The 19,248-nt window shown below is 42.7% G+C and overlaps 1 protein-coding gene across 3 annotated transcripts in view; it reads right to left on the bottom strand.

Annotated features, from left to right (window-relative positions):
- sh3glb2b (SH3-domain GRB2-like endophilin B2b) overlaps positions 1 to 19,248 on the bottom strand; it is a 114,375-nt gene that overhangs the window by 4,917 nt on the left and 90,210 nt on the right. For 2 of the 3 annotated variants that reach the window (XM_072240313.1, XM_072240314.1), the window contains 2 exons: positions 5,762 to 5,851; positions 2,212 to 2,312 (listed from right to left, as the gene is read on the bottom strand). In XM_072240313.1, coding sequence (XP_072096414.1) covers positions 2,212 to 2,312; positions 5,762 to 5,851 — 191 coding nt within the window. Of the gene's footprint in view, positions 1 to 2,211; positions 2,313 to 5,761; positions 5,852 to 10,559; positions 10,584 to 19,248 lie in introns of all 3 variants that reach the window. The other variant, XM_072240312.1, reaches the window with a different exon arrangement.

Raw genomic sequence — 19,248 nt, 5'->3', positions numbered from 1 at the left:
AGTGTATTTCTGGAGAGGGATATCAGGTGATCTGAAATATTTCCCATTCCCGCTGACTCTGTAATATTCTTCACTTTAAATCTCCCAGATTCTGTCCAGCCCGAGCCATCCATTCTGAGCTGACGCTAATAACTTTGAATTTGCACTAACGATGACATAAGACAGTCCCGTGCGTTCTTTTGTAACTCCTCTCCCGTCAGCCAGGGACAAATCCTAATTTGTCTCAATGTCCTGGTAGAGGGCATTGCCATTTCAGCCATGTCCTGGCAGCATGATGGTGTCACGTGCTGGAAAGAGTGAGGGAAGGGATAGACCATCATACACCAGCAATAGCTGAGAGCAAAGCAAATGGTGCTGCTGGCCAAGCTATTGAGACGCAGTTTGCATAGTGACTTCTATCTCCTCTCAGAGATTTTGGTCACACCAAGAACGCAGCAAGCACAACTATAGGCTCATGAATGTGGTGAGGCCAGGGACACAACCCTCAACATCACACAGCTACCTCAGCAACAGCCAAGATCCTGACCGACAGGACCCTGGGTATAGGAACCACTGTTACCTGCATGCTAAATCTAATCACCCGTAGATGGCACCCCTTCCCCAGGTCACATATCAGCAATATTTGGAACTTGGGTGGCCAATTTTGATTGAATGCATTCATCTAGAGTATTCACATGACTTCCAACTGTCAAATAAAACTTACCCCAATTTACAATATTTCTTGACTAACAAAAAGTATCAATGAAAATGGGAAAGACAAGTTTTGAATGCTCTGATAATTCTTTTTTCATTGCAGTGGCTTTTAGGAGATAATCTTCCAATTTCTGCACATTTCAACCAGTCCTTGAGGGGACAACAGCCCGATCTACGATAAAATATTAGACTACAAGTCCTGTAAAACATACTGTTCATATGGATCAACTTGCACCAAAGTCTAGGCCAATACACATGGTTTTTAATTTCCTGGCAGACACATTCCTTCGAGTAAGGAAGTGGGTTTGATGGTTTTGATGTTGTGGAAGGTGCAGGGATGACAGAGAATAAAGGAGCTGCAGAAACTACTCCTCTTTATGATCATAAATAGGAGTGTTCACAGGCCCAGCATTAATATCATAAATCCAAGATTTATACTTACATTTCTCCATTGGAGCTGAAAGCATGGAATGAAAATTTTTAAAGAGGTTATAAAAATAGTTAAGGATTCACTTTCTTGCAGAGGTCACTACCGAGATGCAGCTTGGGGTTGCAAATCAATAATACTAGCTTTGGGGTCAAAATGGTATGTAAAATCAGCTGTGTTCAAACTCTCTTGCAGGGGACTGTGCCATGAAGCATTTGGTGTTAACAGTCACTTCACCATCTTCCTCCTGATTCAAGTACGACTTACACAAATAGAGGCACTCAGGTCAGAGACAGATTAATAAAAAAGTATGCTCAGTGGCCACTTTATTAGGTATACCTGTTCATTAATGCACGTATCTAATCAGCCAATTATGTGGCAGCAACTCAATGCATAAAAGCACGCAGACATGGTCAAGAAGTTCAGTTGTTGCTCAGGCCAAACATCAGAATGGGGAAGAAATGTGATCTAAGTGACTTTGACCGTGGAATGATTGTTGGTGCCAGGCAGAGTGATTTGAGTATCTCAGAAACTGCTGACCTCCTGGGATTTTCACACACGACAGTCTCTAGAGTTTATAGAGAATGGTACAAAAAACAAGAAAAAACATTCAGAGAGTGGCAGTTCTGTGAGAGAAAATGCCGTGTTAATGAAAAAGGTCAAAGGAAAATGTCCAGATTGGTTCAAGCTGACAGGAAGGCCATAGTAACTCAAATAACCATGTGTTACAACAGTTATGTGCCGAAGAGCATCTCTGAATGCACATGTCGAACCTTCAAGTGGATAGGCTACAGCAGCAGACCACAAGCAAATGGGCAAATGAGGACGAGCTCATTTAGGTGGGCTAGGGATTTTCTCTTTGGAATGAATGAGGATGAGAGGTAACTTGATGGGGGTGTATAAGTTGAACTTGCCAAAAACATCTACAAACCGTGAGCACATCATTATAAAAAGTGACCTGGACGGTTGCAGGCAAACTGATTGTCCAGTGTCCTAAACAGCAGCAATGTGCACTATTCTCGAGTGGAGATTGAGAGAAACTAGGCTGAATATATCTGGATACTTCACTTGCGGCGTCCACTGCCCCTTACCTGCCCAGTAGTTTCTGCAGGTCCATCGTATACTGGTAACACTGGGCGTAATATGTCGCCTGAGCCTCCACAAACTCATGCAGGCAGCGGAGGTGGTTGGTCTGTGGAAAGAGAGATTTCAACTGGTTTTTAAAATCATGATTTGTAGGTTTGAATTATTCAAATGAGCATCACTTTCCATTCAGTCCACCCTCATTCAAAACAACATTCATTAGCTCAATCTTCCCGTGTGGTGTTAAGACAGGGTATGTGAATGAATCCAGAAGTGAGAGGGGAACAGACCTAATGGAGAATACATTTTTTCCTGCTTTCTGTTAGAATTTCAAAACTAATAATTAACTGGTTGAAATGATGGTTACTCAGAGGAAAACCAAGGAACTAAGACTATAGAACATAGGACAGCACAGGCCTTTCGGCCCACAATGTTGTGTCAGTGCTTTAACCTACTCCAAGATTGAACAACTGCTTCCCTCCCGGATGGCCAGTGTTGTAATGCCACATACAGATCCATGCTCTAAGCTCATCATCCTTGGTTCTGATACTTCTTGCCTTAGACACATTTCAACCCATCCAATTGACTGCACGGATGCTCTGTCTACTGTCTATCTTTCCTTACAGTCTGTGTGTTGCATTTACCTTTACACCAACTGCTCCATCCCCTGACCCACCTCTCTGTCTCTCATTCTCCTGTCAAATCAGTTTAAACCCTCCCCAACAGCTGCAGCAAACCTATAACCAAGGGAGCTGCTGTAATGTAGATTCAGGAGTGACAAGCAGAAGGAAACTGTACATTCACATACTTGCAAAAGAAAAAAAAAGAGGGGAAGAAAGTTCCCAAGCCATGAGAAAGGAACAAGGGTTCTAATTTGACGGGGTGTCACAATGGTGCAGGAGTTAATGCAGGTTTGTTCCTGAAATATGGATGCTGTCTACACGGGGTCTGAAAGCATCGCCTGTATCCATCTGAGGATCCCCTGTTGCTTTCCATATTCTTCAAGTGTGCTGACTGGTAGACTGCTGTCAGTTACTCCTAGTGCAGGTGGGTGACTGGAGATTCGGGCTTGGGGTACGTGTGTAGGGTCGATGATGGGCATGTAAGAGTAAGAAATTGGATGGCCGCTTGACGGCCAGTGCAGACACAATGGGCAGAAGACCCCATTTCCATGCTTTACAACTGGGGTCTGCACAGAGCTTTGATTGGCTAGATGGTCTCTTATGCTTAATATTAGATTTGAAACAAAGCACAGAAAACAAAACAACAAATAGTGGATTCCAGTTAATTGGTTCATCAGGACAGCTGCTTATTTAAGACAACTCTTAAACAACAAAAACTAATTGAGAAAATAGCCGGGTATCCCTTAGTTTATTTGGGGCACAATGAACTTAATTGGGACAGGAGACTATTGCTAAACAGTTTCTAACTAATGTCAGACTCATGCACTTGTGCGGCCATTAGATACTACACTGTGCTTAGAACGAGTGCTTTGAATAGAGTCAGTTGCGTGTGTTTGTGTTCAAAAAGCAGTGATTTTTGTAACTGGTAATTTGTGAGAAATAAGGAGCAAGACAAATTGGAACTGTTTTGTTCACTGCAGTTTCAAGCATTCAGGCTTAAAGATGCCAGAAATGGCCAAGAGTGAAAATGAAATGATTTCACTACTTCAACAAGTTATTAACTATGAAGGATTTAAAGGCATTGACAATCATCTTGAAAATTACAATGAAATTGAAGATTTGGAGGATGCAATCATTGATAGCATTGTACGAAGGCAAGTTAACTATCTGGACTAAGTGTCTGTGCTGATTTTGTTCATTTACAGTCAATCAAAAGAACATGACAGTGTACACCAGATGAATTCCTCCACTGATAATTATTAGTCACTGTTATGTCTTTCCTGATTTGGATTGTTATTTTATTTCTAATTACTAGATCTCACAGCTTATTGGTAGGTTCATAGCTGTTGTTGATTGCTCATCATCACAGTAAGCAATTAGCTTTTGTCATCAGGTCAGCCATTTTATATTGTTAGTATATTTCAAATAGTAGTTAGAAGTGCTTGTTAGAGGATGAAGGAATTTAAATCAATATTTGAATCTGCCTTTTGTTAGAACGCCAAGAACTACTGTCTTTTTACATCGGCTCCTTGGGTACTGTAACGTGTTGGTGAATAATAAAACCATCTTCAACTACATCGGGACTGGAGTTATCTATCTGTCTAGCTTAAGAAAATGGGGAAAGCTCTTGAGCGAGGGCAGAATAGGAACTAATACACAGTTTTATAGCACTGTAGTAACATTGAGCACCTCTAATTCATTCCATAGTTCATTTAAATATATAATTTGTTAGTTAAATGGTAGTTCATCTTTATTTATATCTTTTTAACTGTTTCTATTAAACTCAGCTAATTGGGGCAGCTGCTTAATTGGGTCAAAATGTATTGGTCCTGATGTGTTCCAGTTAACCAGAATCTACTGTAGTTGCAAAGCTGTGGACCAGTTCCAGAGTTAGTGATTCAGATGGTAACGTAGAGGTGCATGGAAGGGAAAAGGGACAGAGTAACACTGGAACGCGGAGCGATCAGGAGAGAACAGCCTATTTTAATAGCCTCTTGCGTTTCTCTTTGTTTCATTGCAAATTGAGGTCAATTTCCTACCCTACTGTTGCCCTCAGATTCAATGAAGTTAAAATGTATTTATTTATTGAGATACAGTGTGGGTTCAGCTCTTCTGGCCCTTTGGGCTGCACTGCCCAGCAATCCTCAATTTAACCCTAACAATGACTAATTAACCTTCCAACCTGTACGCCTTTGGACTGTGAGGGGAAACCGGAGCACCCGGAGGAAACCCACGCGGTCACAGGGAGAACGTACAAACTCCTTATAGGCAGCGTCAGGAATAGAACCCCGGTCGCCTGTGCTGTAAAGCTACCGTGCCCTGTTAATGATTGTAGTAATGAGAGAGAGGGAGAAAAAAAACAACCGAGAGCAGATGAACATGGTAGAAGTCGGAAAATTATTGAAGGGCTTGACGTGGAAGACACAAAAAAATTGTTTCTCACCAAGTGTGGGATCAGAAAACAGATGATAAATAGAGGATTGGTATTGATAAAAGGGAATGCAGCCAAAGCATTTACACCTTAAAGCAGGGGTTCCCAACCTTTTTTTATATACCATGGATAAAAAGCATTAAGCAAGGCATCTGTGGACCCCAGGTTGGGAATCACTGCCTTAAATGAAGGAGCCGGTACTATAGGAACAGCTGGGACAACAGCTCAAGGAGAAGTTTGATAACAGATGAGGAAAAGAGCAGGTTAATAGGATGCTAGGAAGCAAGGAAGAAAGGGATTCATGTAGACAATAAGCATCGATGTCAACCAGTTAGCTGGGACAACGGATTTCAATGTGCTGATTCGATGCAAGTCCACTGATGTCAGAGGAGATGTGTGTGTGTGTGTGTGTGTGTGTGTGTGGAATCATTCCATATGGTACAGAGCATTGTGATAAACAGAGCCAGGTAATAACGGAATCGTCTCGTTCCATTCACAACATACATGTGTACTACTGATGCCTTCCAGCAGTAACCGGGTGACCTCAGCTTGCCGGTCGAACTCCGTCTGAGCCACTCGTAGCTCCTGCTCTGCCTGAAAATAGAAAGGTTGGGGTTGTGGGGGGGGGGGGGGGAGTAGGGGAGGAGGAGAAGGTGAAACCCAAAGTCACACATTAACACAGCAACAATCTGTAACAGACCAATACAAACCAGCACTGGTTTACATCTTCAGTTATACCTTTGTCCAGGTTGCTTTGTGCAGTCATCTGCCCTGTGATTAGATGATTGAACCACCAGCAACTCAATCACCTGGATCTGGTAATTCCCCAAACAGGAGGTCCTCAGAAACAACTGGTTCTGGGAGGCCAGTTGACTTCATCTACCTATGTCAATGGAAATTTTATTGGCTGCTGCCTCAGCTTGTCCGTCAGAAATGGTTTGAAAATGGTTACAGGTGTATACAGCTTTCAATGCCAGATCCTTCCAGAAGAACCATGAAGACATTTAAACCTGTATAAATGCCTAGAAAAACACCGTCAGTATGTCAGAAGAGCACATAGCATATTGGGGCAGCGTAAAACAGAGTGCTAGGCCAACACTCTATAAAAGTTATAGACAGCTTCTGCACCAGCACGCATGCTCTGAACTCCTGCTATGCACTTAATGACTTGTTAGTCTTTATGACCTCAAGGTGGCCAACTGACTTGGTGTAACTGTGACTAAATTGAACAGCTCATTGCAAATACAATTAAAAGACCATTTTTTGTGCATTATTAAAGTACTTTTACTTTGACTTCCCATTCAATATGATAAACCAGTTGAATTGCCCATGGATTCTACGTCAGATGGTTTCTGAATGCATTGGACCACCTTGAAGCTCGATCCTTGCAGAGGGTTAAACACAGAAATGGTTATGCACAAAATGAACAGCATGGGGGGAGAAAAAAGAACTGAATTACAAGCCTGGTTTTCAAATTGGGAATGGACAAGCACAGAGCATGATGGCAGTGGCAACAGTTCATGACCTGGAGACCAAGAGGACAGCATGGTGAATTGACTGACACCACAAGGGCCAGCCAGAATGCAGAGGTCAGCTTGGAGCGCACCCCCAACAGAGTGACAAAAATCAATTTCATCCACTATTGGAGGGCGGAGTAAAGTCAAGATGGCGCTAAACAGCGACTCCCTTGTTTGCACCTTCAGAAACAGCTCGATTGCTATCTTTGATATCTCTTCTCCACCCCCCCCCCCCCCTTTCAAGGTTCTTTTGACGACCCTGACTTTGGTTCTTTGTGGTAATGGGACCCGCTCTCAGGGCCTCACGACCGGCTGCTTTTTGATATCCCAAGGACACGGCCTGGAAGACTAGTGTGCCTTCAGGGTGCTGGATTTTCATGGTTCTGGAGACAGGCTGATTCCAGACCGGTGCCCCTGACTGAGGCATTGCAGGAGAACACGGACCATCGGGAGCAGCAGGTTAGCTGCTGGCTGCGTGTCCAGAGACCTGAGCTCTCTGGGCACAGAGCTCGAAAAAAGTGACGCAACAGGCTCTTAACATCATAAATCAGCAAGTTGTTTGTTATGTCTCCACTCTCAATGTGAAACAGATACACCTCTTTTTCCCTCATTGGGAAGAAAGAGAGCCTGTGGTATGTCAAATTACTGGGTGAATGCGTAGTCTTTGGGGTCCTGCAAGTCAGTGTCTTTATTGATGCTTTGCTGCATGCTTGAGTGCTCGGTGGACGGCGCTGATGCTTTATTTTGCTGGTCGGGGGAGGGTCATTGCCTTGCTGTGGGGGGGGGAGCTGAGGGGGGGCTTTGGGGTTCTGAAGTTTAATAGTCATTCATTCCTTGGGGCACTCCTCTGTTTTTGTGGATGTTTGCGAAGAAAAAGAATTTCAGGATGTATATTGTATACATTTCTCTGACATTAAACGTACCTACTGAAACCTATTAAATGTGTAACTAAAAAAATCAGAAAAACAGTAGTGAGGTTTTGGTGACATGGTCCACTGCATAGTTAGCAACGTTAATACCTCTTCCTATAAATGCTGCCTGGCCTGCTGCGTTCACCAGCATTTTGTATGTGTGTTGCTTGAATTTCCAGCATCTGCAGATTTCCTCGTGTCAATGTTATTAGCTTGCTAAGTGAATCGGGGAACCCAGCTACATTGCGCGATGAACACAGTGTCCACGTGCCTTGATGTTTGAAGTGTGTGGTTTGCTAAAGAGTTTAGATAATTTTGCCTTCCAATGAGAATATAATGAATTTGAATGTGGGGTTGGATTACTCAGACCTTTCTCTTTTAAGGCTTAAGAATTCCCTGCATCAATTTAAAGGAACAAGGTCACTGTCAAACCCAGAAGTCACGATACTCAAGGAGGAACACCAGCCAGTTTATAGGTGAGCCCCTTTTCCCCGCCCATCAGCTTTACGTGGGGGTGAGCGGCTCTGTCATGTCGGTAACCTCGCTGGTGTCAAAGGTGATAAATGATCACAGCAGCCTCTGTATTGATCACACGTTTCCATCCCAAATGGCTCTACAGTTAATACATTATCGTTACTGACTAGTTAATTCAATGAAAGCAAATATTAATGAGCAACTCAATGTGCCTATAAAAAAGATGTTCATCTTAAAACGTACAACCAAAAGGTTAGTGTAGCCACTCTATATTGAGGAAGAAATGTTATTAGTCATTCAGAAACAAAGCATTGATACTTCCCAAAATGATCACCAGTGATCCATACCTGTGTTCAAAGTCCACCATATCCAAAGCAAACTTTCACCAATGCTTGCTAATATTAAACAATTATGCAGCCAAACCAAGTTTGGCAGATGTGGGCTGCAAATTTATACATGCAAGAGACTCAAGGATAGAAAATTCTCCCTGTGATTGAAGACATTGATCGCATTCTCAGCACAGAGGACAAAATTGGGGTGCAAGGGTGTTTCTTTCTCTGAGCTATTACAAGCATGTCGATGTCAACATGAAACTATGAAAAATGTGCATATGGATACCATCATAGACTGGATTTTGTTCAAAATGATTCCCACCGCTCCCAAGATCAGAAATGATATTAAAGCAGAACACCAATAAAATGTTAGAAAATGAAACAGCAGTACCAAAATCCAGCTATCCTTTGAATTTGTTACGTGGGTTAAGATTGAAATCAAAATGAACACAAGGTGGAGCTAGCTGTGGGTATTCTGTTTGCAAGGGTTGGACAGGAGAAACCAGATCAGACTGATGACATCAGGTATCCGTCTAAATCATCAGTACTGGACCACTGAATTAACAAATACCCTTCATTTCCTCGAGCAATCTTAATTTCATGCATGGTTAATCAATCAAATTATCAAAAATATTGCCACAATTTTTAAGATCTTAAACAATACCAAGGAAATGCCAAGAATCCATCAGTTGGCAAAGCTGCAATATACTTACACTAGAAAATGGGATTCATGAATGCCTTTGATGTAAAGAATACAATTTGCCTTTGAATGTAAAGATGATTTGTTTCCCTAACCCAACGTTGACAGTTGCTAGAAGCCCACAAATGCAAGCATCTTTCAGACACACCTTCTGGGTTTGGGTTAATCAGGATCCCATTCAGCAGAGTGAAAACTCTCGCAGTGCAGAAGAAGAGCAAAATTTTCCAAAAGTGATGAAGAGTTTGGCTTTACAGAAACAGGCCTTTTGACCCAAATGATCCATGCCAACCAAATTTCCCATCATTCCGAAGAGTTGCATGAGTGCGTTCTATATATTGCAGCTTTAATTCATCATTAGCCTCCACCCACCCCAAAAGACATGGAGAACCTAGAGCATTGGTCACATGGTACACACAGAGCAAACCGCTCAACACCGTGGCAGTTAGGATTGTCACAACCCCTAAGTGCTACGTTCTGGAGCCATTTACTTGCACTTCAACAAACATTTACAAGTAATGTAAAACAGTGGACATCTCACATTGGATTTTTACATAGAATCAGTGTTTCTCTGATTTTATTAATATTGGGTGTAAGGTACTTTACTGTATAGAGCTGGAGAGATTTCACTATCAGGTCCCACTTCCAAAAATAGAAACTTCTTACTTCTGCCAGTGATTTTGGATATCTCACTCCCCCCATCTCTTCACTATGTGGATTATTGGATTGGGAACGATCTAGCCGTGATACACTGGATTAAGGCACTCTTGCCCTTTATCAATTGCATAACTGCGTGGATGTCTTTAATTCCCATCATCACAGATATTTTCTCCTTCTGTAGGGCATTTGTTTCTGGAGGTGTTGGGGGGAAGATTGCAATGAGTTGAAACATGTCCCAGAAAATCACATGTCATTAAGTGAGATCCCAGCCACAACATCAAGGGCATGAAATGCAAACAGCAATATCAGATCACTCTCGTTACTCCCTGTCCCTTTGAACGATCAACCTCCCTCTCCTGACCAAAATCTCTTTACCACCTGACATTGGCCATTAATACCGGTGGGGGGGGGGGGGGTACCACAAGAGACAGGAACCTTACAGTGCTTCACTGCTGCTTGAACCAATTTGTCAATCAACCCCAAGACTGGAAGTGGGAACAGATGGGGATCAATATGAAGGTGCGGCAGATTCACATTTTGATCTGAGGTTTTTAAAAGCAATGCAAGTTTAGTAATGATCAATTGGGAGGTACTCACTTGTAAAACACCTTTTAATAATTCTTTATTATTCCCCCAATATTAATCACCAAGTGACCATAGCTTAGCTTTTCCACTGCCTATGTCATTTCTCCATGGGTTTTGAATACTCACTTTTGTCACCTCCTCACTCCAGAGCTGCAAGTCCACACAGCAACAAGAAAGGAGATGAGTGTTTGACACTAGAAGGATCTCATTGTTACTGATGCTCAATGTAAGCCATGGTTAGACTATGGTGATAACACAACACACAAACACAAGCATGCAGAAGAACAGAAAACATATTTGAACTGTGGACAACAGGGCCTTCATTACTGATGGTCTGGTGTGGATCACGGACCCTGGCTAAGAACTTACATCAAATAAATAACAAGGCAAAAATAGCAAGCCCTGGTAATGCACACCTCTGGATCAGTCAGGGCGTGAAAGGTTACGGGGAGAAGGCAGGAAAATCGATCAGTCATGATGAAATGGCAGAGCAGACTCGATGGGCCGAATGGCCTTATTCTGCTATTTATCATCTTATCAGGTTTATCATTGTACAGGATTATACAGTATTGATTTGTTACTATACAGTAATGAATCAATACTGTCTTACATTTGGGTGCAAGGCAGTTTTTCCAAGAGGGAGACAAGTATGAGAGAAAGGGTAAAGGTGTAATTCAAGTTAACAGACACTGTAATTGAATCAAGGATCAGCAGATCACAAATAGCCTGAAGTTTAAAGGAAGGTTTGGAAATTGTGGTACTAAACGGTGGTCTAGCTGCAATTTACAGATTAGGATGAAATACTCAGCAAATGATGCTCTGGTGATTGGGTACACTAGTATGATAATGGAAAGATTCACCTCCCTTCCAATAGCAATACTGATAATCCGGCAGCCTCAGCTCTTTGGTGAGGTCAGACAGGCAGAAGTTTCAGACTATTGGATGTTGTGCATATAATACCCAACACATTTTGAATTCACTTTACTTAATTCAATTACAATTTAAAAAAAATTAAAACGCGGAACCAGGCAAGTTTAAAAGAAATGGTGGAAATAAATCTCCAGTGAGTTTTAGAATTAGATAGTACAGAAACAGGCCATTCAGCCCACCACATTCACACTGATCTGTCTACACTAATCCTATTTGTCTGCATCACGTCTGTATCCTCCCATGCTTTGCCTGTGTATATGCTTGTTTAAATGCCTCTTCCACATAGTACTTGTATCTGATTCCACCACATCCTGCTGCTGTGCATCTACATATTAGTGACTATGTTAAAAAACATTTCCCCTCATATCCTCTTCGAAACTCCTTTCCCTCGCCTTAAAATTGCACTCCCTTGTTTGTTATGTGCTGCCACTGGAGAGAGACCCATCAGTTACCTTTATACTCCATCAGGCCTCAGAATTTTATTTCACCATTTCAGGTCATCCCTCAGCCCTCTTCGCTCCAGGGAAAATAAACGCAGCCTATGTAATCTCTCCCTATAACTGAAGCTCTCCAACCCAACAATATCATTCTGTAAATCTCCTCTGCACTCTCTCTAGCACAACCATTTCCTTCCTATAGCGTAGCTACCAGGATCGAACCCGATATTACAAGTGCTGTCTAACTGGTGTTTTGTAAAAATTGCAACATAATGCCCCAATTATTTTTTTTTTTAAATTTTTTTTTTACATACTCCAACCTATGAAGCTGGGTATGCCAAATGCCTTCGTCACCACCCTTTTTATCTGTGTTGTAACTTTCAATCAACTATGGCATTAAACACCAACGTTACTCAGTATTCGTTAGTGACCTGCCATTAATTATATTTACCTTACTCCTATTTGACATCTTAAAATGCATCACCTTGACATGTTGACAGTTTAAATGGAGAATGGGTATGGGATCCCAGTGAATCATTGGGATTTATGCACAGCAGATAATCAGAGTGTGCTATATTAATTTTTGCCAGTGAAGAAGGAAGTCTGCTGCACTATTAAGGTCAGAATCTCACACTATATGATACTTGTGATGTGATTTTTCAAATCTACCACTGCTGGCCTTTGACAGTTTATTGGCTTAGTCCCCCTGGGAATAGCATTATCATCACGTACAATACAAAGGGTGCTTAGCCGCCAATAACAACTTGAACTCCAACAATAATAACTTGATTTCTTTTCCATGAGTCGGTTCTGACATGTCATCATGGAAATGTATTACTGTATTGTGTCTAAGATTCCAGGATATCTCACATAGTTTTTCTGTGGAGCCGGCCCAGATACAGTAAACGTGATGGATTATGTTTGCCTGATGTGGAATGCACCCCTACCCCCACCAAATGAAGGCAATCCTCTCAGCCAAGTCTAGAAAGCTAGGGGACACATTGGCAGGGCAGGGCATGGGAGCCTCAAGACTGCACAAGGTTGGATCGTAAGCAGTTAAAACCCTGCAGCTCTCAAGCACAAGTCACTACAGTCTGGGACCCCTTCTTCACTGGTTACTGACTCTCTAGGCTGTGGATTGGAAAGAAGGAAACAAGTTTTAAACCCTAGTTGATTTGCCGATTTCAGTTGTGGGGCTTGGAAAACTGATGAGCTCCTTTGCTTGAATTCACATTTAAACAGCAAATGTTAAAGATTCTGAGAACCAGAGAGATGATAAACCCCACATGGAAAGATTTCTTCCAGCAGGGTGTATTCCTGATGGAAAGAAGAATTCACAACTAGTGCTCTTGACTATCAGTTCTTTTGACGGCTTAATGCAATCTGAAACATTATGTAACAAATAGCACAAAAACACCCAAATACTGGATTATAACTATTCTCCTAAAGTAAAAGACTAGATTAAGCAATGTAAGAATCACTGCCTCTTCAATAAAGAGCATCTTTCTTGAAGGATTGGGCTTCAGGACCATGTTGTTAATCTTCTCCTATACCTCACATACCCTAGTCACATCCTGCCACATTCCTGACTCCAATCTTTTACCACAAAGCACGACCAATTAACTTTACTAGCTAACTCCCTCTCAGTGGAGTAAAGTAGTAGTGACAGTACCAGCTGGGAAGGTTTTAATCTTGATCTTGATCATATATCCCAAGAATGACCCTAGATAGATAAAGATGAATTCTCCTGGTTAGAAAAGATTAAATGAGAGCTTGTCATCACCTTCCCCCTACTTTGTCAACTTTCAGATGACAGAAGGAAAATTTCAAACAAGGCAGGGAAAGAGAGGAAAGGCTGGGGCAATTCAAACATCACAAATTGCACTGGTGACGTGGAGTTCAGAAAGCTGAATGTTGGATTTCCACAGAGCCAGCCCAGGTGGACCTTCCTTTTGGTGACATGAGATTCAGAACTCTGTTTGAGATTTACAAATTAGACACAATCCAACTCAAAAGTTGGTATTAAAAGCCAAAGTCACATTTGCTCCCTCCTGCCTCATTCATGAAAAGGATCTGCCTTTTTCCTAGAAGTGAAAAGTCCTTCCCCCACTTCTTTTTGGAGATGAATGGTAAAACTGCCATTCATCCCTGGGAAAATGATCCCCCAAAGCCCACTCCTCTTAGGGTCATTGTGGTGTTCACACCTCCTCCCACCCATCCCAGTTCTCTGAAACTTCTCACACTCCATTTACCTAGAGATAGGTCCTTCTATTTTGACCCCTCGTCACTTCCATCACATCATGTCCAGGCAAAATTCCCCTGCCTCCACCTATCCCTCTCCCCTCCCTTAGACTCTGTACCATTCCCCCAAAGATTGTCAGATTCCCCAAAATGACCCCAATCTCCTCCTTCCCGAATGGATCAAATATCCTTCCTTAAATTGTTGAATGCATAGATTATAACTGGCTTTGAATTCAGAATCTCAGCGGCTCAGACCTAACGATCCACAATCAATCATCAGAAGTTGGAGGAAAGAAGCTGAAGTGATTTTGGGTAGAATCAGAACAGAATATAGTGCGTTCAGCGACACAGAAATACCCCACAGCTGGGGAAACACATGCCGTAAACCAGTAGAGATGGAGAAATTTTCGCATGTGCACTTCCCCCAAGACAGGACCGGACAGGACTCCAGGCAGATGCAGAGCACCGCACCAGAGAAGGACATAGGGAACACAAAGATGTTGGCTTTGTTGAAGAATTGCTGTTCAGAGAATCCCACTTGGAAATTTGTCAGAGTTTAGTCAATGGGCAACTTTGAAAAGTTCTGTGTGGAGTTCTACAATACGTTTTCTTTTCTTCCAATGATGTAGGCTTTACAGTTACTGGTTTAGTTAAATTTCAAGTTGAATTTGCCTTAAGACTACTACATCAGAAAATCAGGAAACAAAAATAGTCAGCTTCAATGATTAAATATAAAATTATATTAATTACAAATAGAAGTACGCTATAAAATGGGACACGTACATAAATATCCGGAGGACAGCATGATCTACAATGCCAGTAACAAGCATTTACAGTATATTGTGCCCTTAACATGATAAAGATCCTAAGGTACTCCACAGGCATGAAATCAAACAACATAAAACATTTCTCCTTAATGATTTAGCACCTTATTCCCCAGGTCTGTGAGAATAACTCCACTTATTATCCCTATAAAATGTAATGCCCCAGATTAAAAATTCTCCTTCACATTTTACAATTTCTCCAAGGCCCTGGGCCTTCTGAAGCCTCCTCCAGCCCTCAGTTCTGTATTCTTTCAGAGCTGGCCTCCATGTGCCTTTTGCTCTGCTGTCTTCAAGCATCAACACCCACAAGCCCTGGGATTTCCTTGCATTGACTACCTTTCGCCTCAGTGCCCTACAGGAATCTTCCCTAAATCAACCACTCCATGAAGTGTGCCTTCCCAGTCATCTGCTTTGGCGAAGTCTCCAATTTTCTCTGATTGTGCACCTGTGAAACACCTTAGCACCTTTTCTTGTGTTAAAGGCTGAATATAAATGTAAATTAATACAAGACAGCAGTGTAGGAAACTGAGGAACTGCAGTGAAGAGTTATTCTAAAGAGCAGAATTGTCAGAAAGCCTTTCTCTGTTATTCAGTGGCACTGTTTGCTTTCCCTCCAACAACACACACTTCAAAAGACTCAAGACAAATTCAACTTCCCTCAGAATGATCATGGGGTTAGTAGCAAATCAATCTACGCTGAAGGGGGTGAATGCTGGAGGGTACAATTAGTGTCACTTATTACATACCCTCTGAAAAGAATCAAAAAAGATGACTGAATAGTACACAGCAGATTCCAATATTCATTCTGTGATAGAGTAGGTCGTGGCAACTGAAGATTATAATAGCACAAAGCTGGGGAAGCAAATTGTGGATTTGCCACTAACTTGCAAACCGTGGTTGTGCTGCCTTTTATACTGAATTTCTTTCAACATACAGCAGTTGTGTGCAAGATTGTCAGTTGAGGTGGATAAGTGGAATTTTAAACAGGTCAAAGACAGAGGTGGGTATGTAATAAATATGGTATTGGATTGGTGATGCTTTTTAATCAGAACAGACTCATTGTTAAACACTGGATAATGAGGAAAATGCTCAGATCTCAAAGGGAATGAGTGGACGGGGGAGAATGGTTGGATCCACACACATTATGGAACTTGGGAAAAGCACAGAAGTGTGGCTGACCGCTAACCTCCCAGCTGAAAGTGATCACTCGGTTGGATTAAACCATGATTTCAGGGTGGTCAACCTGGCGTCAACCCTGATTCATGCACAGGGAAGGCACCTTCAGACCTCATTCGTGCCTGAGCTCCCTCTCAGACCAGCTGAGAACCATTTTGACATAGCAGTACTCAATTAACCTAGACAGTTACATTCAGAGACATGTCCTGCTTCATCAGCAGCACAGACACACCAAAAGTGAGACTGCCATGGTGACCAGTTAAGAAGAAGAGGCCATGGGTACCCTCGATGTTGACTGAGTGCCCCACTTGGGCCCAAGCATGGCAGGCAGAATTTAATGATAACCCCAGCGTGCCTCCAGATGGTGGAAGTGACTAACCCCTGCAGTCCACACGACGAAGGTACTGCTACCGAGCTGCTGGTGGGGCAGTGATAAGGGGTCACTGATACATTTCCAGGTCGGGATAGTCCGTGATTTGGTCGCATTCCCATGAGTACAGTGCAACCTAGGCAAGTTGCTGCTACGCACTCTGCAGATTGTACAGTGTCACTGCGCAGAGCAGCGAGCAAGCGTTCACAGCGAAGAACTGGATGCCAATCAAGCCACTGATGAAAGGTCATCAATTGAAAAGTTTCCAGCAGGTGATACCCTTCCCTCATCTGACAGATCAGTACCCTCTCTGCGACGACTATCACTTGGAAGAAGCAGAGCCCAGCAAGGGCACACATGCACTTTGTGCCCGATCCCATCATTGGTTCACCTTGCCAAGCTACCATCATTCTACCTATGAGCCTTCAGAAGAGATGCTCTATACTTTCTGGCCAAGGAAGATCTCTAACCTCGCTCTACTCTTTCAGTGTCATCAAGAGGACATTGCCACAATCAAGAGGAAGCATTGGAGTTAGATTGGGCACGTGATGAGAAGAGAGGCCAACCCCATCATCAGGATAGCGCTTCACTGGACCGCTGAAGGGGAGAAGGAAACGCGGGAGACCAAAGACAACTTGGCGCCATACTGTAGAGGCAGAAATAAGGACCCTCAACCGTTCCTGGGGCACAATAGAGAAGATGGCCAAGGACAGACAGAGATGGAAGACCATCATTGCTGCCCTAAATGCCAGTGGGCAAGCAACCATGATTGGCTTAGTAGCATGCTCGCCAAGGAAGTGCCAAAGTAGATCATTGCTGGCTGGATTCATTAGAAGTGGCAAGAGTGGAATATACTTGACCTTGTCCACAATAATTTACCAGCATGTCCATGGAAAACTAGAAGTGACAACCGTACAACCTTTGTGAAGTCCCACCTTCACACTGAAGATGCTGATCCCCATATTCTGTGATGCTACCATCGTACCAAATGTGATAGATGCAAAACAGCAGAATGGATTTCAATCTGAAACATTAACTTTGTTTCTTTTCCTATGAAGACTGATCTGCTGAGCATTTCCAGAATTGTCTGTGTTTATTTTAGACAAATGTAACAACTCAAAACTAGGTATCCATGGAAACCCAAGAGTCCGAAGCTTGTGGCTTTGTGCACAGCGTGCTCTTGCTTGGCCACTACCATGAAGGCAGGGGACCAAAAGCAATCAAAACACAACAAAAACACAGGGTTGGAAATCTGAATTAAGAACAGAGAATGCTGTAAATACGCAGCAGGTCGGGCAGCATCTGTGGAGAGGGAACTAGAGTTAACATTTCAGGCACGAGTGCAGGTGACTCTGGTTGCTAGGCACCATTGCCAGAGGTGTTTCTCGGGTAGAGTGCTGGAGGCGACCATTTTCAATTACAATAATAACTTTCACTTCATTCAGGTGCCTGAAAGAAGCCTGTACATTCGCCCCGTCACCACCTGGGTTTCCTCTGGGTGCTCTGTTTTCCTCCCACAGTCCAAAGACGTATCGGTTGGTAGGTTAATTGTCGTAAATTGTCCTGAGATTAGGCTAGGGTTAGATCAAAGGTTGCTGGGCAACGCGGCTCAAAAGACCAGAAGGTCTTGTTCTGTGCTGCATCTCAATAAATAATAAATAAGTTAAAAGTATGCTCAGAAGTGGGAATGTTTGGTGATCATTGCCCAATGGTCAATCTCATTCTCAGCTCTTCAGATGATGAAGTAAACTATACCTGCATGCAGTAAGAGCTGAGCAATGTGTGGGTCCAGGCTGATAATTGGGCAGTAACATACAATCACACAAAGGCCATGGAAGATCGCCACCCTCGAGACAGCCTCCAATCATCCTCCTTCAACGTTCATGGGCGTAACATCACTGAACTGTTGATCATTAATATCCTCAAGTGAAAGTTCACTTCTTCAGATGCAAAAACAAGGATAATTTAGAGACAAGTCATTTTGTTTGAATGATTCACACTCCTGACTAACCAAAGGTCTTGCCGCCATCCACAATAAAGTGTCCTTCACTTGCCTGAATGAAAAACTCGATGTTTTTATTTGTTTATTTTGGTCGCCTCGTACCGAGATGCGGAGATGAACTTTACCTGCGTGCCATCCAGGCCGATGAAGCCATTTGAGGTAGAGTAGTTTAAAAAACACAGATGCATTGTTGCAGCTACAGAAAAACTGCAGTTAAAATAAACAAATAAAGTCCAAAGGCTGTGGTGAGGTAGATTGAGAAATCAAAAATTCATCTTTAGCATATGACAAGTCCTTTCAAGAATCTGATAACAGTAGGATAGGAACTGATAAACGAGAAATTTGGCAGACGCTCGAAGTCCAAAGCTACACCCACAAAATGCTGGAGGAACTCAGAAGGTCAGGCAGCATCCATGGAAATGAATAAACAATTGACGTTTCAGACTGTAAAGGAAGGGCGAAGACGCCAGAATAAAAAGGTGGGGGGAGGGGAAGCTCGTAGGTGATAGGTGTAGTCAGGTGGGTAGGAAAGATAAAGGGCTGGAGAGGAAGGAACCTGATAGGAGAGAAGAGTGGACCATAGGAGAAAGGGAAGGAGGAGGGACACCCAGATGATAGGCAGGTGAGACGAGTCAAGAGGCCAGAGTGGGGAATAGAAGAAAAGGGAAGGGGAGGGAAATTCTTCTACCAGAAGAAGAAATCAATATTTATGGCATCAGGTTGAAGGCTACCCAGACAGGATAGAAGATATTGCTTTTCCATCCAGAGGCCATGGAGCAACACGCCAGAATAGAAACTGCCCTCGAGATTGGAGACGCATGCTTTCAACCCTTTG

The sequence above is a fragment of the Mobula birostris genome, chromosome 22 (assembly GCF_030028105.1).
Source record: "Mobula birostris isolate sMobBir1 chromosome 22, sMobBir1.hap1, whole genome shotgun sequence".
Lineage (NCBI taxonomy): Eukaryota > Metazoa > Chordata > Chondrichthyes > Myliobatiformes > Myliobatidae > Mobula > Mobula birostris.
This window is presented reverse-complemented; position numbering and strand designations above follow the sequence as displayed.